This window comes from Triturus cristatus, chromosome 10 (assembly GCF_964204655.1).
Source record: "Triturus cristatus chromosome 10, aTriCri1.1, whole genome shotgun sequence".
NCBI lineage: Eukaryota > Metazoa > Chordata > Amphibia > Caudata > Salamandridae > Triturus > Triturus cristatus.
The window spans coordinates 304,355,863-304,378,784 of record NC_140593.1 but is presented as its reverse complement, the minus strand read 5'-3'; the positions used below and the strand labels follow the sequence as shown (position 1 = coordinate 304,378,784).

General features: G+C 40.7%; 1 protein-coding gene across 1 annotated transcript in view; it reads right to left on the bottom strand.

Moving 5' to 3' along the window:
* Window positions 1-22,922, bottom strand: part of ITGA8 (integrin subunit alpha 8) — a 652,632-nt gene that overhangs the window by 344,737 nt on the left and 284,973 nt on the right. The window contains exon 13 of the mRNA XM_085631247.1: window positions 18,330-18,521. Coding sequence (XP_085487373.1) covers window positions 18,330-18,521 — 192 coding nt within the window. The remainder of the gene's footprint in view (window positions 1-18,329; window positions 18,522-22,922) is intronic.

The following is a 22,922-nucleotide window of genomic DNA, read 5'->3' as shown; positions in this document are numbered from 1 at the left end:
CTATGCATATGTATGTTATAAGTTGTTCATATATGTTTTGGTAGTGGGGGGTGTTATGTCTTGTTTGATTGGAGGGGAACAATATGATACATGTTTGTTCTAAGATGGAATGAGGGAGTCAGAGTAAGCAAGAGATAGGAGGCTGTGAGGAGGTGGAGCTGCTGATGATGGACACTATTATGCAATAAACTTCCTTTATGCTCACATTTATGGAGGGACAGTAGTTACATTACAATTCATGAAGGCTTGTCAAATGGGAATGATAGTAGCTGGCATAGCCGGCACACCATCAGACTTCAGGCTAACAAGTGTAGAAACGAAAAAACAGGACAGCGGGCTTTTTCTAATTATGCACCAAGAGTTTGAAACAACATTCCCGTATCCCTCAAGACTTACCCAACACTACTCCAATTAAGGAAAGAGTTGAAGACTCACACCACATCACAATGCATCAACCATTCACAAACCAGCTGCCTCCCCTATCACTTGTTGATCATATGCTTGTGTTTGACCCTATAGAGTGCCCAACTGCTGTTTGGCTAGGTTTACACTATATATACTGTATACATACATAAATACATACAAACAACAAACTTGGCCAGCCTGGACCGCAGCCTGTTCAGCTGAAAACCCCCCATTCGCAACGGCCCCCCCTATCAACCCATGATTCACTCCCAGTAACCATGTGATCAATGTTTACAATGTTGCTGGGAGCGATGCCGCCAACATTGGGTAAAACCATGGAGGGCAGCAGCGGGCATGAGCAGCGGCAAAGTGGGCTGTTAGGGGGAGCCAAGGGCGCAGAGGCAGCGGAAGGCCAGCGGCAGTCAGGCCAGCTCTGGGACGCAAGTGCTTCGCCTGACTTCTAGACTCTGCTTAGCCAAGTGGGCTGCTTCCCTCTTGCTGCCTCACTGATGATACGGGACGGCTCCACAACAGCATGGCAGAAATCGACTGAGCTAATCGGGATTTTTTTAAAGGCGAGGCATTTCCGAAGACAGCAGCGTGTCACAGGCCAATAATTGCTGTATGGCCCACCCACAACTTTTTAACCCATTAGCACTTCGATGTGCGACTTTTAAAATGTATTGAATAATTTTGCATTCGCTTTGCTCTTCTCTTTTGTCTTTCCAAAATAAAAACCAAGAGGGCGGGAGCAGTAAGAGTTCCTTATGTTGTACATTTTATGTTTATGAACAATGTAATAGAGAGAACATAAATCCCCAAACCACACCGACTCTCTTTCCTGCGCTCTCCACGTTGTTCAGTGACCCTTCAACACCGCAGAGCAGGAAGCCCTCACTGACACAGATAAAGCATCGTTTTTGTTCTTAAACTTACACTGAATAATTGTGCTTCCTGTAGAAGCCGAGCAGTGACGTCTTGTTGCTGTGGAGTGGAGCTGTAGGTGCATGTCTGCAAAAGGTTTAAAATGTTAGCCTCGCTGCACAGCAACAGAGCAGTGGTCGCAAAGGGTCCTGGGGGCGGAGGGGGGTGTAGTGGATAAGGGGTAGGCCCAAGTGGAATGAGTGAGATTAGGTTTTTTTGCACTATTTTGGATTGAAATGCACCCGGGAAAATCCTCTCAGTGACCTTCTCCTGGTCATTTGAAAAAAACCTCTCAGTGATCTATTCTCGGTCATTTAAACAAGCATTTGCAATGCAATATCTCTCATTTGCGCGAATTTTAGCTATTGGCATTGTAAATGACAATGCCTTTTATTTATGTGTTTGAAAACCTGCAAGCAGTGCGTAAGCACGCACTCTGTACTTATAGTTGTTGCTTACGGGAAGCAAGGCTGGCAGTGAAAGAGGTGCAGTTACTGCCAGCCTTGCTTCTCATAAGCAAGTACTATAAGTACAAAGTGTGTGTTTACACTCCACTTGCAGGTTTTCAAAACACATCACTAAAAGACATTGTCATTTACAATGGCAATAGCTCAAACTCTCTGAAATGCGAGACCAATTGCATTGCAAATGCTTATTTGAATAGGTGTCAAGGAAAGGTCACCGCAAAAAAAATCTTTCCATTTGATGAAGAAATAAAAGCGTAGCATGTTTAGCTCTAACTACAAAATCTATCAATTTAACCACATTAGACAATATGCCAGTTTAAAGTGAGACACAAGCAGAAAACCCAGATATATATCCAGGTTCAATAAATGTGTTTGTGAATCCACACAAATGATTATGTTTGTGAAAATCATAGGCATAAACGTAATTGTCTGTTCTACCCTAATTGTATTGTTCCATTCTTACCGTTGTTGTTACTTTGATGATGTGTGACGCATTTTCTGTACTTCACATGCTTTCCATGCTAATTTTTGATTGTTGTTAAAGTTTGCAAATCGTCTATAAAGTGTATTGATTGTGATATGCACTTTTTGCTATTTTCTTCTTTTTTCGGTTATTGCATGCTTGATATTTTCTGTGGGATTAGGTCTTTCTACAAAATCAGTTTGTGATAGGCCCATCAGTGTTTAAAGCAGGTGTAGTCTGACCTTCATTTGGAGGGTAGCCACAGATAGGGCAGAGGTCCTGGGATCCTAAGCAACAGCCTCCAAGGGATCCTCAAGGGGCACACTAAGTGCACCAGCTCCGAGTGGTGCACACTAAGCGTGTCACTTGAGGATCTTTTTGACAGTGTAGCTACTTCTGCGATGTAGCACAAGAACATGTGCCATGGTATTTCGTCATTTATCTGAGACAATGCCATCAATCAAATATGCCAACTTCCATTACACAGACACTTACTTACATTGCATTTGTGGAATACTTATTACAATCGGAACAAATGTTGGCATACCTTTCTGTAATATCAATGTGGTGCAGGAGAGATAAAGATGAGTGCAAATGGCATTATAGTGCTGTGTCACTTTGCCAATATGGCACAAATGGCTAGGCTATCTTCCACTATAGCACCTTCAATTGGTGCAGTAGTCAGAACTCTTCATCCTATTACTATTAGTAGTCTTTCAATACCATTATACATATATGTCTACATATATGTGATGCAATGCTTATTGAAGGTATTTAGTAAATTGTTTAACCATACTGAACTAGCCCTGAAAGCACTACAGCGGCTCCCAGTACATTCCAGAATTAGATTTGAAACGCTCAGCATTATCCAAGGGGCCGACTGAAACTCAGGAAAAGTTAATTTACAAAAATTAGATAAATATTTTTGGAAAAAGTCAATGAAGAGAAAACATTTCTAAATCAACGGGGCTGATTTTGAAAACACCAAGAACTATTATAGTTTTCGTCACTGTTTTTGAATATAGACAAATAAAGAAATAATATGGATACGTGGTTTATTAGCTTTATTTTAAAAACACCAAGAATTATTAGAATTATTAGAATTTTCGTAACTTTTTTCAATTACAGACAAATGAAGAATTATTATCCATGAACCCCTGCGGATCTGCAACACATTCTGGACATACTGTTTCGAAGATTAAATATTGGCAGATTAATAAAGTATATATACAAAAAAAGCTACATTGAAAACTGAAAGTTTTAAAATGCTCGGCAAATACAAAGAAATTGAAATCGGAGGCTAAAAAAGATGTTGGCATCCTTTTCCTGATTCATGGCAGCAGTGGCAGTACAGCAAGCACAAGCTCGTAGGCATGGTTGGTGGCCATTACTGAAGCACTGGCATGCACTGACAGAAAGCATAAGCAGCCAAAACGCATTAGGAGCCAAAAAGACAAAGTAATATGCTGGTGTCTCACATATTGCATCATGTTTTAGGAACAAAACTACATTTTCAAAAGCTCCAGCCTTTTCATTAAAATTAAAACTTTTAGCGTTGCATATCTTTTCTTTGTGAATTAACGAAACTATTTTGTGATGTATAGATTTCTTTGATATATACTTGTTTCCTGATTTCTGTGTATTGACTTAAGGTTCAAGTTATAAAAATTGCTTAGGCAGGATTCTCCAGTTTCCAGCCGTAATTTACTGGGGGGTGGGGGGAAGGATTGGGGTTACCAATGGCGAAGAACCATTGATATAGATGATTAAAAACAGTCGTCTTTTTCAGAAAATACAATATATCAGCAAAAATGCATCCAGATTAAAAAAGATCAAAAAAAGAAGACTTCAGAAACACACACACACAACATATACTTGGTGAGAAAGAATGGATATACCTTATTTGGATAATAACTTTTCCTAAAGTATTTGGCCAGACATGGTGCCCAGTATCCACATCAAGTGCAATGCCTGGATGACTGAAATCACTCACAGGATGAAGACCAGCTGTCTGAATTTGAACACAGACTAAATCAAAATTGTGATCTTTAGGAAAAGCACTTCAGTGTAGTACCCCACCTGGTTGCCAAAAGAGATAGGGCCGACCCCATCACCCACACCAACTCAACACTACCACCGTCTCATTCCTTCATAGTCTCAAAATGTTGATAGCTCCCAATCAGCACACTGAAAAATGTGAAGCCCACCCTCATCGCAACCAAACAGGACTACAGAAACACCTTTTATGCCATAATCAACAAGTAACTGCACTTCTGAAGTTACTACTGCCAGAAAGGACCCAAAAGAGTTGTGAATGTACTACAGCCCAATCTTGGACTGCTCACAGGTATTGCTACGCAATCCCTTGAAAAGTAGTGGAGGCAGGACCTTGAAAGAACACCCCATAGGAAATAAGGGTAAATAAAAATATTTATTTCGAATTTATATTTATGCATTTTTTTTAAAATGTTAGAAGAGTTGTTCAATTTAACATCATTTTTAAATGATAACAATTGATATTTAAATTTAAAAAAACTAAAACCCTTACACTTAATTGGGAAATACAATAAATCACAATTGAATAATCAATAGGTGTTAATAAAATGTACTAAATAATAACTAAATAAAATGATAGTGAGTTTTTTAAATGATTTTAAATTATATTAATGATAAATTAAATTATTATATTTAATTTATTTAATAATCAATACAAGATTTAGGGGCTTATTATGATGTTGGGTGGAAGTGATTCTGCCCAACACCGACTTGGTCACGGTACATTCAAATATTGTTTATATGTTCTCAATAAAATTATAAGCTGTTTTGTTTTTCCTTATACATTGCCACAGGGAGATCTCTCTGGTGGCTGTAAACTCTGCCTATGTGTGAAAAGTTACTAGTAGTAATTTGACTATAGGGAGTCCTGTTCTATAAGGCACCACCCCCACTTTTGAGATATTGGAAATATGTAAGTCCAGATATAATAGTAAATTTACACTCAGAAATGATGAATAGAAATGATAGAAAAAAGTGTAAAGATACCTAGTAGTAAATGCACACTTGGAAATGACGAATAACAAAAAATGTCATGTTAATACTTGGTGCAGTGGTAAGTTTAAACATGAGTAAAACTACATAGTTTAGTGGACTGCATAGTTTAGTCTGACTGCTGATGAGTCTGCTATATCTGTCAGTATAATAGTTTACCACTTGACTTACAGGATCTACAAAGCCATTTCAGCAGAAGCAATTGCCACATGCAATTTAAAGTAATGTATAAGGTCCATCTTCTCTATTGGAGGATGTTTGCTTGTCTCTTACCAAGTTTCTTTTACCCCACTAGAAGATTTTTGCCTTTGCAACTTAAAAAAAATCCTCATTTGTTTCAGTAATAAATACAAATCTCTTGCTAGAGTGCAGCCACACATGTCTGACCCTCAATGTATGTGCAGCGTTCGCATTTAAATCTATGTAATAAAGTTTCCCTTGGATACTACAACATACTTGTAATTAAAGCATGCGAGTCACACGTGGTGTAGCATTTAAATCACAGTAATTTGTTATAAGATATCATATTTCTGCTAAGTGACCCTTTGATGTGAAAATTAAAGTGAGAATTTTCAAAACTGCAACTTTACACAAGACTATGCAGGTACAAATTTAAAACATAATTTCAAGCAGCTAGTACTTATGTGTGGTGTTAGCTTTCTGGTTTCCTATTTTCACAAGCCTAATTTGCCATCTTTCAGTTCCAAGGAAGAAATATTTGTTTTCCCGGACCAGATATAAGCCTAGGAAGATTACTTCCACAGAGTAACCTTTGCAAGTACCACAACAAAGCCCAATGACTTCCAATGTGAGGCTGACTCTGCCATTAACTGATGAGTGCTAGCTAATCCATTGGCACATCCATGTAAACAGCCAGGACAACTGAACGCACTAGTTCAAAATCCTTCATAAGCTTTTCATATAGGCAAGAATTATGGCACAAGAGATAGTGGGCAGTAAGAGAACTATATCTTGTCTCGATTGTTAATGCCCAATCCGCTATGAAAGGTGGGAAGCTAAATAATAGTTAGAGAGGTTTGCCATCAGCTGCATACAGTGCATGTGCAGCCTACCAATCTAGGAATAGGATTTCCCTGTGTAATTGCATGCAACTGAACACCGCTTTTTATCCTCCTCCGCTGTGAATTCTTCATAATAATGATAGCTTCCCAAGAGTCTGGGTAAGGACTGAGAACAATCTAGGATAGGAGAAGCCTATTCCCATTCCTGGTTAGCTTGAATATTTCCACACAAGGAATGTCCATTCCTAGTTTTCTTGAGATCGTATGAGACATTATCAAATGTCTGTCTGCCCAGCTCTGGCTAGGTCCTAAAGTGTGTAAGGACACCTATGTGTTGCAAGGTCTTCTTTTCTGGAATGCTCTGTAGCCCAAAATTAGATTCAGCACCTCCCAGCCAGTTGTCTTGCCAACACAGGGCAAAGGGAAACTGGAGTCCATCATGTCTAAAGTCCTGGAAGCCTGCAGGTAGAAGGAATTGCTATAGAACCTTCCTATGTGAACCCCGTTTAAGTACACTTATTTGTACCCAGATTATATCAGCATCTGAGCTTCACCAACCTATGATGAAGACATGGAACCAAGCAATGGAAGAGTGCATTTTCGTCCAAACAGTCAGGTGTGCAAAAAAAGTATTTTAGCTGTCCAGTTCTCTACTACAAGCTGACATAGACCCACCTCTTTGGACTGTTTGAGCCCCCAGAGCTGTAAACTCCCTGAGAACGTTATATGACAGATCATTGGAGCATCCAAAAGTAAATTTCCTTGGGTCTCTCCTGTAGTCTGTCCTCTTTCTAGCCCTTCTGGACTTTGGGGAACCTCAACTCACTGAGGCTCTCTGAAGAACATTAAGCACCTGATTTAAAGTTCGGCTGAAGGATTATTCCATTACAAACATGACAGATAATACATCCGCCATATTACAAATGCATTATATCCAATGGTGCTTGAAAAACAGCGAATGGGATATCCGTCATGTTTGTGAGAGAGTAACTTGTCTGCTGAACTCTAAATGAGGCTCCAAGACATTAGGAAGAATTAGTAGATAAGGAATTGCAATTTGACTGTTTAGGATGCTTTAGATTGAATATATTTTTTATTAAATGGTAAAATTAGGTATTTAACATAATTTCACATCTACTATCATACTCAAATCTTTAGGAACGTTTTGATGTCATTCTTTGTCTATACCTTAAGTCATTTATCTCTAACCTGGATTAAATTGTATTTAATTATTCATAATTAAGCACCTCTAATAGAAGTGTTGTACAGAGCAACAAGGGGGTAGGTTAGCGCACAGGTCATATAACAATTTCTTACATCAGTTTTGGAGGCAATTGGCAATGAATGGGGTAATACAATGACAGCACATTCTCTAACATTTAGTAACACATGTTGCTTTCCTTTACATTGCACACAATAACACTCTCAAGCACAAGGAGAAGAAGTGAATTGTCTACAAACATTAGGTCAGATGCCGAAATCAGGAGTGATAACAACTTATTTGTCCAATTTATTAAATTTACCACCATACTACACACCTATTGATGCATAGTTCATGACCATATCGACCAAATGGATAGCAAAGGGTATCATACAGATCCCTGGTCTAATTTTGTTAGTGAACAGCTAAATTTGAATTCTGTGTAAAATCAGCTAGAGTTTATCTTGCCACTTGATTTTTCCCACACCTAGTCTGCCAAAGCACTAAGACTAGGTGTGGGAAGACTAAGCAGTTGCCTAGGAAGGGGGGTGCGGTGGGTATGGGCCGCCCCATGTGTCACTGAGGGTGGTGACAAAATGGCAAAATTGTATGTTTTAAACACATATTTTTGCCATTTTGTCCAGTTGGGGGTGACAAGAAATGTTCTCTACCGGGTACCACCTGACCTTGCTACGCAGGACATATTAAAGTGAACGAAGTCAATGTCTTTCATGAAAGGGGGTGTTTCCGTTCTCTCAGTCTCCAGGCCTGGAAAGATAAGACAATTGACCCAAAATGTGAAATACATGCTGATTCTCACTGAGACAGCTAATTTGGTTCCTGTCTCAATATCTGGCTGATCTGTAGTGCACCATCACCCCCCACCCATCAATAAAAATGTTGAAGATTTTTAATTTTAAAGTTGGCACATGATTTTAACGTATGTCCCTTTAAAGTAACTATGTTTTGGAAAGTAATGTCTGACATTTCATTGGGTCTGGCTTGACATTTCGCTAATTTTCCATTTTATATGTTCCTCTGCTTCTAAACTTGGTAACCATCTAGTAATGGTATTGCCCAAAGAGCATTATTGTTTTACTTTTCTAAGATGGCTGCCATATATAGAAGCAACACACAGGCTATCCTGCATTGGTACACCTATGACACACTAAGAATAACACCATTCCAAAATGTCCAAACAGTGTGATGTTCACTGGGAGGCCATCCTGAAATGGTACTGTACATAGTTTTACTGTTCCAAGATTGACAACATGTTGCTTCTACACATAGTGACTGAAAAGGCACTTCAGTTATAAGCAACAATAAAACTTGTTTTTTACAACAAGTGCTTGGACAATCCTATTATTTTAATAGGCTACAACAACCTACTGGATTTTCAAAACGTGTTTTTAGCAGGTAACCTTTATTACCTCACTGTATGTTTAACTGTGATGAAGTTACTAATTCCTTCCATAAATCAGTATACATCATAAATGTACTCTGAGTAGGTGAGGAAGAGAAACCACAAAGCACATGATATCCAATTAAATGTGTTCTATATAAAACAGTCAAGTATGAACAGATTTGCCCTGTTATAAAATGAGGACAGATACATATCCCTCAGATGAATTATGTTGGCTCAGGATTTATTTATTCTGTACATTTTAATATAAGCTACAGACTTACAACTCAGATTGAGTTTCCTTCGCTCGATTCTCAGAAGCACATTTTAACAGATGGAGCTGTTAAAAAGAGTAATGTTTTAATAGGCTTACGTATGTTTATTGGATTACAGAGTAAAACAGGCCTGATGATCTCATTTGCTATGTGCTTAGAGTCACTAGAGATCAATTTATAGAAGACACATGCTATTTAAATCAATTGTACCTATCATTTACTCGTCATAGAGGTCATATTTTATGAATGAAATGAAACGACGATCATTGCATTACTGGCAATTTTGTCCATTAAATGCTTCACGCGAAACGGGGCATGGCATATACAGTGAGGCACAATAATCACTAAAAAGGTTTTTCTTAAATAGGAACATCTTCCATCACCATTTTCAGGGCAGGAGTTAACATAAACTGAGCTTCACCAAAAGTAAGTGTTTCTCCACCCTGCTTTCCTCTCATGTTTTAAGTGTACAGTGGGAGCAGAATGCATTATGGGATTATTACAGATGCAGACATTTCTGTGGCCATGTTTTAAACTTGGTGGCAAATGTTGATTAATTTAGGTGCCAGTGTTTTTTTTAGCTTGATATAAATTACTTGACTGAAAAATGGTCTCATAGGGAATGCCAGTCTCACTCACGGAATAAAAACACACAATATTTTAGCACCAGAAGGTAAATTTAGAAGCAAGGTACATTGACGAAGCCAATACGTATGACATTTGTACAGTACATGGCTAGAAAGGTAAACAGATACTAGGGAACATGCACATAACAGGTGTCCATGCAAGCACAGCAGGTAAGTACTTATTCACATATATACAAAGCCATGTACACAGGCAACACAAATTCACGTACCTATGTACACAGATTAGACTCAATGTATGTGCAGACCTGCCTGCTTATATTGGCATACCTCGAGTTGCTAAAAGCAACGTGAATTTGGCACAAAAAAAACAACACGACGAATTAGATTTCACCTCTCTATATCAAGTTGATATAGAACTCATCTAGGCCATATAGAGAGCATCTACCTATTATTCCTAAAAGCAATGTTAGTAAACCCTTATGTAGGGAACGTTTTAACGCATAAGGAGCCAATCAAACTGTAACAGTTCACTGACTAGGAAGGAGTCCGTGTTTCTGTCCCTGCTTGTCCTAGCGGTTCAGCTAGGAACCCTTTGTTCCGATCAGATATCTAACCCTCCAATGCCACCATTTGCCGTCTGCCACAGCGTTACTAGACTTTATTCAACTACAAAAATGGTCATATCCATTAACATTTTGTACAGCTTTTTTTGGTGAACTCAGGGTGTAGGTAGAGTGCTCGGCTTAGATTTAGCATTGGTTTATTAAATGTGTTTCTTCAAATCTTTTAAGGATTTTCGGATTGCATTTTCTGGTTTACGTGATAACAAGTAGATTTTAGGATTTTTAATTTCAGCATTTATTTTGTTTTCAATATATTTGCTTTCAGGCATTGCGATTATCCTTGTAGGTGGATTCACGTGGGAAGTGGGAGTGGCAGCCATCACATCCACGTGGCATTATACATCCAGGCAGTACATGCTGCTGGAGGGCGGCCATTACCTGGAAGGCGCACAGCAATGGAGAAAGCATACAGAGTACAAGGCAAAGGGCAGCGCGCTCCTCGGGTTTTCGTGGCTAAATGTCAAAGCACATTAATGAAACTATAGAAGGTGAACCTGTGCCGCAGACATAAAACAGCCCCACTCTGTCTCTTGGGAATTAATCATTCTGAGTAGGAGGCCTGCATTTTTGCAAAAGAACATGTAATGTAGGTTGCCTCCAGTTACCTTTGTTTGCTCTGACTTTTCACAGAGGCATATTCTATTTTGGGGATTATTAACAACTCGAAAAGAATATGGTGCAGACAGGATAGGAAGAAATGTGTTTTAACAATCCTATGACGGCAGCTGACCAGAATGGTAATTTATAGTCATTGCAATGTTTAAAAGTGGTAAGGACATATTTGCAAAAAAACTTCCACTTACAGAACAGTGTTGCAATTATTGAGAGAGTGAATAAATGAGAGATTGAGAGTAGGACACAGTGAAGGAAGAGGCAGGGAACATAAGAGAGTTAGGGCCACATGTACAAAAGTAATAGTTTGCGATTACCAAATAGCGGATTTTTGCGATTTGCTATTTGGTAATCGCAAACACAAATGTGCAAATGTGCCTTTGGCACATTTTGCGATACTCAGTGGGTCGCAAATAGACCTACCTCATGAATATATGAATAGGTCTCGGTTTATAACCCATTGGGAATCACTTAAATCACAGGAATATTGGCCTACTGGGGTCAGTAGACCACCTTATCTGTGATTGCTTTCAGATAAAGCAATTCTTTTTTTTTTTTTAAATGTTCTCCTTTTTCTTTAAAGGAAAACAAGATGTGTTTAAAAAAAACAAGAGTAGGCAGTAGTACGTGGGGCCACTGCCTGCTCTTAAAAAATGATTTTACACACATTCACAAAATTTGCGAATGGGTTACCAACTATTTGGAGTAGGTGGTAAAATGTGAACGTTTTGTGTCCGCATTTCAGTTGCAAAACTAGAAGCAGCCGGTCCATTGGGGTTGAGGGGCCATGCCCCCCATTTTGCCCCTCACAAACAGTGTCTGTCAGGCTGAACAAAGGTCAGCCTTACAGACACTGTTCATTTTCAGGTCAGGTAGCCAGGAGCCAGAAATGCGTTAAATGTGCAGGCTCCTGGCTGCCTGAGCTGAACTTTGCTGGGCTGAGGAAGTCACAGCTCCTGTGGAATGACCTCCTCAGCTCAGCAAAGGTCCCTGAGGCCCTCCCCTTAGTGATGAGGGGTGGCGTCACGAATTGCCTCGCACCTGGGCGCTTCAATTTTAAGCCCAGGAGCGCCCAGGGTCGAGTGTCAATCAGTGATACTTCATCACAGAGAGGGGTGCGGTCAGCAGTCTCACTGACCCCATGCACCTCTGTCATGACGGTGGGACTGCTGCCTTCCCCCAAGCCTCCTGGAACCTCCGAGGCAGAGCTGCAGGGAACTGTGTGTGTGTTTTTTTTTAAAATTAATATTTGGTGCATGCGTGTATGAATGTTTGGTAATGAGTGCTGTGAATGTATGTGTTTGTGTTTCTATTAGTGAGTAACCCTATGTAAGACTTGTAGCCCACAAGCTAGGGTGTATGATAGTGGGACAAAGCCCTAAACATTACTTTCACAGTTTCCTATGTATAAAACCAGATTAAAATACTAATACTTTAACTCAGATTGAAACAAGCTGGAAAAATAATTGAACCACTTTTTAAAATAGCTATTAAAATCCAATTCAATTGTGAAGTCATATTTGTAATACATATTGAGGAAAAGTAACTTTTACAAAGTTGCCTGTTACCCTCCTGAAGTGTCAGAAGGCTAATTAATATACATCTCTGCCAGCTCTTAACCGGTGCTCATCTTTTAATAGGAGTGAAAAAGGTGAGAAATGCCTCCCCATAGCAAATACGATGCTGACCTGAAATGACAGTGAAAACTGCTCTGAAATTCATAGAACAGGCAGGGAGTGGGGCTGTGGGCATTCCTATTGACACTGCAGTATTAAATGCTGCTTGACAGGTCTGTTGAGCACCATGTAACATTTGGGGCACACTTGAACGGGAGAAACTAGGATGTCAAGGCAGTTCTTGTGTATCCACTGTCTGGTTGCTGAACGACACTGCTTGTGTCCTACCAGACTCCTGTCTCTGGATTTGTTGAGGGAACAGGGCCCGCCTCATACAGGGTTTTGGTATTAGATGTGGGAGGACACTAGGATTAACTTATTACTCCGCCCTACACATTGTCAGACCTCAGAGCCCAAGTGTACATGTGGCCGTACACTTCTGACATGATGAAAATGTTGTTATGTTTTTTTATGTCATGTTGATTTATATAGCGCATTAATCACTCAAGAGGTTATCAATATGTGTGGGCAGTTGTATAGGTGTGTGGTACCCCAGGTGCTTAAAAGAAGAGCTAGGTCATCAGCTTCTTGCAAAGCTCAAGAAGTGTGGAGAAGGCTCTGATGTGTTGAGGACGGTTGTTCCATGTCTTGGGTTTGATGTAACAGAATAGGCGGCCTCCAGTTTTGCTTTTGCGGATGTGGGTAGAGTGTGAAGTTAGAGTGCAGCGCCTGCGGACCCTATTCACAAAGGCAATCTGAGATAACAGTCTAACTTTACGGCATTTGGTATTAACAGGGGTCATTTACGAGTCGTATCTTTATGTCTGTAAACGGGCTGGTATCTTCGCACCCGGGCCAAACTCTCTGCACCCAGGCCGTATTCTTTGGCTCCAGCCGTTCTCTCGGGTCGGATGAAGTGTAATCAATTGGCCGGAATACAATTTTTTATAAAAAGGGACATTTGGAATGTGTGATAAATGGTAGAGGAGGTCATGAAAATTAGTTTGGGCAGGGAAAAGAATGTGGCCAGACACTACATCATACCCCAGAAAAGTTTTCTCCTTTGCATCATGGTACATGCAGTCCATGATTTGCGCTCCCCTCAGTATTGACTGCAGTGTGACACTACAGTCAACATTGAGGGGAGAGTAAATCATGGACTGCTCAACACTGAGGGGAGTGCAAATGATCTCAGATTTGTCTCAGATTGCCTTTGTGAATCGGGCCCTAGGTATATGGGGAAGTTGCTGAAAGTGAATGTGTCTATTCAGATATTCTGGTCCTGTGTTGTGTAGGGCTTTGATTGTGTACCTGAGAAATTTGAATTGGCTGCACTTTTGAATGGGTAGCTAGCGAAGTTTTCTGAAGTGCGGTGTGATGTGGGTGCAATTTGGGAAATTGAGTATGAGTGTTGTGGCTGGTCTGGAGTCTGTGTACAAGTTGTTTGGAGATAACAGCACAGAGCGTGTCGCTGTAGCCCATCCTGCTGGTGAAGAGTATTTTCGTGAGGCAACCATTTGAAGATCTTTTGCAGCATGCAAAGGATGTGGGAACAGGAGGTGCACACTGCATTGACTTGAGCCGTCACGTTGAGCTTGTCGTCTAGCCCTGATACATTGCATTTTGGGCCTGTTTGCAATAAGGCAAACAGGCTATACTGCAAATGTAGGTAGGTCAGGGCCTAGGAACGTTTTCCCCATCGGTTGGGGGAGGGGCTAAGAGACACCTCCACACACTAGCTGGTGTTACGCTTAAATGTGACACCGACAGGCACCCATGGCAGAACCCTTTCTGGACCTGTGGAAGATCAGAAGTGGACTGGACATGCTGTCTTTGACCTGAGAGGCACCATGACGGACTGCATTTGCTCCCTCTTGAACCCAGGGCAAATAAGTGGACTCCAAGGGTCAGCTGGCTGACCTCCCGATTGACTACAAGGAGAGAGCAATTGGCAAATGGTCTGATACTCATAGTTCCCAGCTGATCAATGGCAACTTGCTGTTAGCCTCTCTGTGACCCCGTGAGCATCTCTCAGTGCCTCCTCTGTGGTCCTGGGGCTTTAGAACTGTACGCCTATGGTGGGTTGGGACTTAAAAGACTAAGTCAGATGGTAACATTTTTGACCAAGACAAACCTTGTTGATGTATCCAACCTGCGCATTCGTTAACAAGATCTTTTGAGGTAATTAAAAATGAGGATTTTGTGGAGAATCAAAACAAATGTGTGATACAGTTGCTGTTGGAAAAGGGAAAAGGGAAAGATATACTATTTTGGAAAAGCTTCATATTTTACAGAACTTGAATATCAATTGAGAATCAATAACAAATAAAAATAGCTCATTCACCCCATTTAGCCATTGTTCTGCGAATCTACAATAGATTCTTAACGGGCACATTAAATGTTAAAGTTTGTAAGTTGTGTTAGTGATTTTAAGTAGCGTAATTTAAAATGGCATCTCAGATTTGGAAAATAGCAAAACTTGACTCAAATACAATGACTGACTGAATATTTATAAAGCGCACTATTGCCGAGGCGTCTTGGTGCAATCCACCCCATTAATGGACAAATGCTCTCTGTATAGAATGTAGAGTGCAATTTTTATTATATTCAACAAGTACAAATTTTACATTTCTTTACGTTCAGTATACTGGGCATATCTTTCAAATACAATAGGATATCAAAAACAGGCCATCTATATTCAAACAATGATGAGCTGGTAGTTTTTTCACTTCAGCAATGACCGGCAGCCGACACATGTTTCGTTTCCATGAAACTTTTTCAAGGCTTAACAGAGTAGTCAGCGAGCTCTTTAGATATTTGTTGTTTTTCTTTACTATTTTACTCCCCAGAAGAAAAGGTTTTTGTTGAATTTTGGTAGCAGCATTCGGGCTTTTAGTATGCCCCTGAAAATGACAAATATTCGCGTAGTAACGGCTCGTTACTACACGAATATTCGTAAAGAAATGTAAAATTTGTACTTGTTGAATATAATAAAAATTGGTCTGTAAAACTTAAAATCAAACTCAATTGAGTGCCGAGGTTCACCTCTAGTTTTCGAAATTTTCACTTGGTTTTTTAACCATAGTGAACTACACCTTAGGTAGTGGAGTGTAATTTTGAACCTTGAGGGGCACCAACAATATATATTGATTTTTAATGCACATATGGGGTGATGTTCTCCCAATCTAACCAATACTACCCTTTGTAGATATTGTAGAATGTAGAGTGCCTTGAGGTTATTCACTTGCAGAGTGCATTCTGCAAAAAACATATTCATTAATAATGAGTCGATGTGCAGCTCTTAAATCAATCCGACTGCAACAAGATGTATCTATTGCTCACAAGGGTCCTCCCTATTGCCCTAAATCTGCGATGAAAGTTGTTAAGTATGGAAATACTGACCTATTCAGAGACTTTGAGTGAAATGGAATAGATTAGACTTGAATTAAAGAACATTCACAGTGACACCAAGACCTGAATTTGCTTTGTGTGCTGTAGCTTTGTAGATTCCAACTGTTGAGACAGCAGACCGTTGTACGGAGCAGAGCCCGTTCTCTAAATTTATACTAAGTGATCGGCGTTGCCGGTACTTGAACTAGTTTGTCCGTGTGGACCGCTGGAGGATCTTAAGCACCTCTGTGTTGCACATTTTCGGGACCTCCTTGGAATATCACAAGCTATTTACTAGCTATTTCTTTGACGTCGAGTACACGATTTTATGAACTAGACTACATTCTCAAGTCACCTATGTAGTCTTTTCAGGGTCATTCAACATATGAAATTATAGTCCTGAAGATGGTCTTACAGATGTCTTCATACCTAGACCGAAACGTCGACAACTACACCTATTTTCTTTGTGTATTATTGACTTGAGTATTTGTTTTCTGTTTAATCAGTCGTAATTTTCTTTTGTACATATTGTTTGAAATAGATGGCCACATTAGTGACAATGAGATGCTTATAACAACAAATAATTCTTGAATCTCAGTCACTATGTGTTGATGTATATTTATATATGTAACAGTTCTTTGTACCCTCTTAAACGTTTTTCATTATAAATTTATGTTTCAAAAAGCTTACACCAATGTGAAATTGAAATAAGTCAATTTAACTTCTGAAATAACTTGAAGTAAGTTACTGGATAGAGCTTATGACCATTGTTTGCTTATTGATATTAAATTGAACAAAAGGAAGAAAATCCCTTGTAGGCACATTTACCCGCTGATGTAGCTTTGTAATAACACATCCCCAAACTATAAACTAACTCTGTGATGGGGGGGTGGCATAGGTAAAATAAGAATCCCCACCTGGCAGTGACAAGGGACCCTGCTGGGTATTTTCTGCCATGGAAATGTTCTACTCAGTCAGCCACCCAGTCATTTACCTGAAAAATAGGCTGACTAGCATCTCTAACATTTTCACCATCCATGGGGTCTCTTCTCAATCAAATTATCCCATCCCCTGCCCCCAACTAAACCTCGATTTTATTGACAGTATATGTAGGAGCGTCGTTCTAACACAGAAATACTACAACTAACAGACCCAATCTGTGGTCACAATACACCAAAAAGATAAAGAAGCTAGACAATTGTGAATGGTTAGCACAAATCAACAAAATACTAGTTCCTAGGACTTGGAGCCAAACAGATCCTTTTAGCACTACAACTCTTGCTTACATAGCAAGCCAGATGATGCTGTGGAAGCGCTTGACTTTTACAATCCACAGTTTAATCAAGTGTAGAGATTAATTTTATACCCAACTATTCTAATAAACAACATCATAAGACACAAGCAACCTCTGATGTGATGAAAGAGGAATAGAGAGCATTGTAGCTGTATACCATAACTTAATGTGGAATAAAGAGGTTAAAACTTATATTTTCCTTTACACTATCAATTTACTGTAACTGAGAAATCATTCCCTCTCCCTCTATGACATCTGATATGGTAAGAGAGAGAGTCAATGTAACCTGACATGCTTGACCTTGATATATGCATGAATTACCTGAAGTGCGCGTTCAGTATGAAGAACTAAGTTGAGTGCAATGACGTGTCAGCTCTCTTGAGGGAAAATCCTGTCTATTGGCTAAACCTCCAGGTCTTGGTTGCCAATGGCAGTGCCATAATTATGAGTTTTAGTTCAATGGTCCAAAGAGAGTTCATACTCAAGAGCTGAAAGCATTATCAGACACATAAATTAGGACTAGGCGGAGAAGCGAGTGCTGCTAATGCCACACTTGCCATACATCCAGATCGTTAGCTAATCTGGTTAAGTGGGGTCAGCTGCTCATGCGCACATTCAGGTTGCACCCCTGGTCTCGTGGCGAGAGCATTCTGTTCACTCTGCCTCAGAAATGTTCCAAATGGAATGTCGTGACTTCAAGTACCAGCATACAATGCTGTTAAGAGCAGAGTACAACAGTTTGGATTTATCATGGAGGCTATGAAGCATTCAATTCATACTTTCTGGAAACTGCTCATGAAGGAAAATGGCACGGTCTTAACAGAACTCCCCGAAAGCAATGCTGCAAGTGCACAATCTAAGGATTTTTTTTTAGGTTTAATTTTCTGCAAATATACACAGCATTACTACAAAATATTTTCGTTACCACAATAGGTCATATGTGATTCCTTAAATTCAATTTTTCCGCCTTGCCTAACCCACCACCTCCAAAAATCAATACCTGGATATTCATTGTTGTCGATGTCTGAATCTCCTCTGAGGGTGAATCCAAATCCTGCAGGTATAGATTGCGAGGCCCATAGCCCACTCAGCACCTGGGAAGGCCTCTCACTTAACCCTTTTTTACCACCATTGTAAATAAATACTTTGCCCCTTCGTTCCTCTCCTGCAAAGGGGGCGCCCACTGCAACATCTGCAACCAAGAAAAGCAGAGGCGTTAACAGTACCAGAAAAAAGCATAAGCCTCAAGCCCATACTTGCCTTAGATAAACACTCTGAGATGTGATTTAATTTGATTTTAATCGTTTTTATGAATTTTTTTCTGATATATTAAGCTTTTTACATTTTTTGATAGAGGCAGAAATCAATACTATTTATGTTTGTTCCTACATTTGGATTTGGCAAATGTCAGTAGTTCCCAGAATCGGTAAAAGAGCTATCAAGCTTGTCTTGAGGTTGCAGGGGTAGAAGCTGCTACCCTGGCTTACCCTCTGGCATCTTTGACACGGTTCTTGTTATCCCTGGTGTCTGGGGCCCTGAAGACAGAGTTAGAAAGAGGAAGGAAACGGGGATTAAACAACACAGTTTACTTTATGGAAGTGTCACCCTTTGTCCCCCCTCTAACCCCTCTCAGCAGATAAGGGGATGCTGAGAGACTACAGGTGGACCAAGGAGCAAATTCTAGCATGTCAAAGGGCACATGGTGTGTCTTAAGCAACCCCTGTCTCCTTGCTAAATCAATCTCCTTGTACTACTCGCACTGACTTACATGAGGGAGAACCAAGTACTGACCCTCACTGGGAGTCTATAACAAATGTGGAAGAATGTGTGGTGTGCGGAGAAGGTGAGGGCCAGAAAGTGGGTTGGAAGATGCAACACCCCCTCTTTAGCATGTTTTATATTGCATCATAGTTGTATTGCATCGTGTACATCAACCTAATCTTTCCATTGCATAATAAATAGGTAAGAAAAGTAAATTTATACTTATCATGATAATACTGTGGCAAGTAATGCAGTGGATGTGCTATTATGTGAGCTCAAAACTATCGACCTCGACACTGTGCAATACAACCAAAGACTGCACTACAATGTACAATTGAAAAAAGCGCCTGCATTCTGGGGTGGAAGTGAGGATGACAGACTTCCGGGGACATCATAGGGTGGGATGATCAGAACATTGAAATGTTTCTTATATATTGCTTTTGCTGAAACGCAAGAATTGGTTTCACATTTTGTAGCTTTTCCACGATAGGGTTAAGGAGCCCCTTCCACAAAGAGACAGTGGCAGGTCTATGATGGGCACTTTGCACATTGTAGACGTGCATTTATATGGCACATAAAGGGGTAATCAGCTCGCCAATGACAATGCAGTGCATGAGAGTTGGTGGACAGGGCTGAGTCAGTGCACACAGGGATGATATTTGTCTCTGGGGTGTATCTAGGCTTCCCCTACACCAGGGGCCATAGCAAGAACAACTGCTGAGCCTATTTGTGCTCAGGCAATGTCTAAAGCTCATATAGTTAACTCGGGATTTCTTCGAGGCAGTGCATGACTTGCAGAAAGCACGGACTGCAGAAGGTGGGCAGTGATTGCCTTAGCTTTTCATGCTTTGCCTTTGAGACATTCCAAGGTAAATGCTTGCACTTTAGACACTGCAAGTGCAAGCAAAGAACAAAGCCGCCGATGGGCTCTGCCACGAGCTAGGGAAGCTGTCCATGGTGCGGCCTCATATCTTCCTGTCACAAGAGAGGAAATGCAAGCATTGGTGCATACATGGCAGTTACCACCCAGAAGCACTACTTTTGCACACCATAACAGGAGCGCAGTGTGTGCTGCACAATGCTTTATGGATTCTGACATGCGCTAAATGTACCATTTTTAGCAAGCTGTGTGTGCATTTTGAATGTCAGAAAATATGTCACCGCGCATCTGACCAGGTCTGGTGGCTTAGTGGACTGATGCCTCCACTGTAGGGGCCTGTGTTTGCCCGATTGGACACAGGTTAAAATCCTGGAAGGTCCACTCAGCCTTTCATCTATCTGAGGTCGATAAAATGAGTAACAAAGAGTTGGGTAACAATAAACATCTGCTATTAAGCACCAAGATACCCTTGGGCGAAGGTGCGCTTTGCAAATACACGTTATCTCACTGATGACGTTTTTTGCTTATATGTTTCACAACTAAAACTCAGGTTGCTCTTTAAGCCCATTGTAAAAGTGAAAAAGGAGCACGGACAATGACTTAGTATTCCAGGCGTACACATGGCCCAAACCTGTAGCCAGTTATGAAGCAGGTGATTTATTAAAATCCACTTTTCATTTCAGTGGTTTTGTGAATTCTTATTTTGCCAAAACCAAATTCAAATGCACGCAATAAAGTTCATAATATAGATCATATATTTCCTTTAAAGGTGACGTGAAGATCATTTGTAATAGCCGGGATGGATTTCTTTCGCTTAAAAGTGATATTTTATTTAGTTTGTTCCCCGTTAAATGCAGACTTTTGTTAGGCTGTTAAGGTTTCCTCTTTCTTTGGTCTCCAAATAAGATTTGTGAACATTTATGACAGAAAATAAGTACAAAAAGAGGGAAGGAAGGCATCAGTCTTAAACATTAACTGCTACTTGATTCAGACCATATATAGATTAGTTTAAAAACAGACTAAGGCCACAACTTTATAGTTTTTTGCCCTGGCTCGATGTCAAGACAAACCACTTAAGTTCCTGAGGGAGGGCCTTTGTCCCATAGCATTGAAAACACTGGTTTTGTCTTTCCACCCACTGAAGTTAATCAAAAAGAAATAATGGTCTGAATATAATAATGGATCAATATATGCGCATTCTGAGATACTTGAAAGCGATTATAGCTGTTAGATGGCGTCATATGTGAAGGCAAGTTAAGTAATTTCTCCTACCTTCCCTTTATCATTACGACTATTTATTTATATATTTGTTCATTTGTTGGGTTTTTAATAGCGGTAAGAAATCACTCTGAATGCAAAAAAAATATTTTTATATGATTCTGGACTGTGGCATCTCTGGAAGTGACTTTTAGTGGGGGACACAATGGACCTCAGACAAAATTCCAGTGGCCACCTGTAGGGATGTGGGTGCTTGTTGCAGCACCCCCTCACACTTTTTGCCTGGTATTTGATGCAACTTTCACTGAAGTACAGTGGGTTCTTGCTAACCAGGTCCCCAGTACTAGTGTTCTTTACCTAAAAATGCTCAATTGTTTCCCCCAATTGGCAAAACCTTTATCACCCTCTGTAAATCCCTAGTAAATGGTCCTCCTTGCACCTACGGACTGAAGTACTAAAGGAGGTTCCTCAGGCAAGCAGCATGAATTGTGCTACCCTAAGGAATCCTTCACCAAGCACATGCAAGGCTGCCATTGCAGGCTGCATGTCTTGGTGTTGACAAAAGTGAAAACACAACATGCAACACATCCCTGTGTGCCATGTCCACTAGCACTGAATGTAATTTTTGCAAGTCACCCCTACAGCAGGCCTGACAGCTGAATATTACATGTGATGGCATACCTGCATGACCAGATATACCCCTGTGCTGGTCAGTCCTATTACTGCAAGTGCAAGTGGACAGGGAAGCCATTTTAAAACATGTGCTGGACACTGGTGAAAACGAGTTCCCCAGCTACATGAAGGATTCACTGAAAATAGGGATGTTTGGTATCAAGCATCTCGTATTGATAAACCCACACTGATTCCAGTGTTGGATTTACCAACACATGCACCCAGAGGGCACTTTAGAGGCCGCCCCAGAAAACTGACCAGCTTCTGGTGTGCTCACTGAATGGTTATTGCCATCCTGCCACCCCAGACACTGTTCTGACCTCCTAGGGTGAGAGCCTCTGCCAGAACAAATGCCTGTCCGGGAAGAAGGTGTAACACCCCCTCCCACAAGGTGACCTGATGATTAGACTTCCCAGGCCGGCAAGCTTCAAAGAGCTGCCGCCTTTGGAATGCGAGTCTGGCACCCCTCACAGGAGAGGGAGCTGCCCCCCTTTGTCCAGGACCCCCTTGACACCTGGTCAGGCAGGAAAATTAGCTAGTCAGGTAGGCGGCCACCTCCAGGCTAGTGCCACCCTTAAGGTGGGCTGCACTGAGGTAGACACGATTTTTCAGAAGTAGCCATCTTTGTGATGGCATATGTAGGAATTCTGGGACAGGGTTATGCCCACTTCCCATAGGCTACTACCCTACACTCCTCTAACACCCCTAAATTCAATATTTAGAACACTCCCTGGCACCAGAGAAGCAGATACCGATGACCTAAAAAGAGAGAGGATATCATAGAGCCACAAAAACAGAGAGAAGAAAAGAACCATCTGTTACCAGCCCCACCGGCCTGGCTGCATCACTCTTCGAAAACTGCCTCAAAGTCGACTTGTCCTGCTGCTGTTGACTCCAGAAACTTGGGATGACTGCCTGCCTATGATTAAGAACCAAGACCTCGTGTGGGACAGTGGACCTGTTCCCTGCATCTCGCAGCAACTCCAAAATAAAGGACTCTGAGGCCTCCCGAACTGCCAAAACCCAACACCTGAAGTCACCACTGCTCCAGTCGCTTCAAGC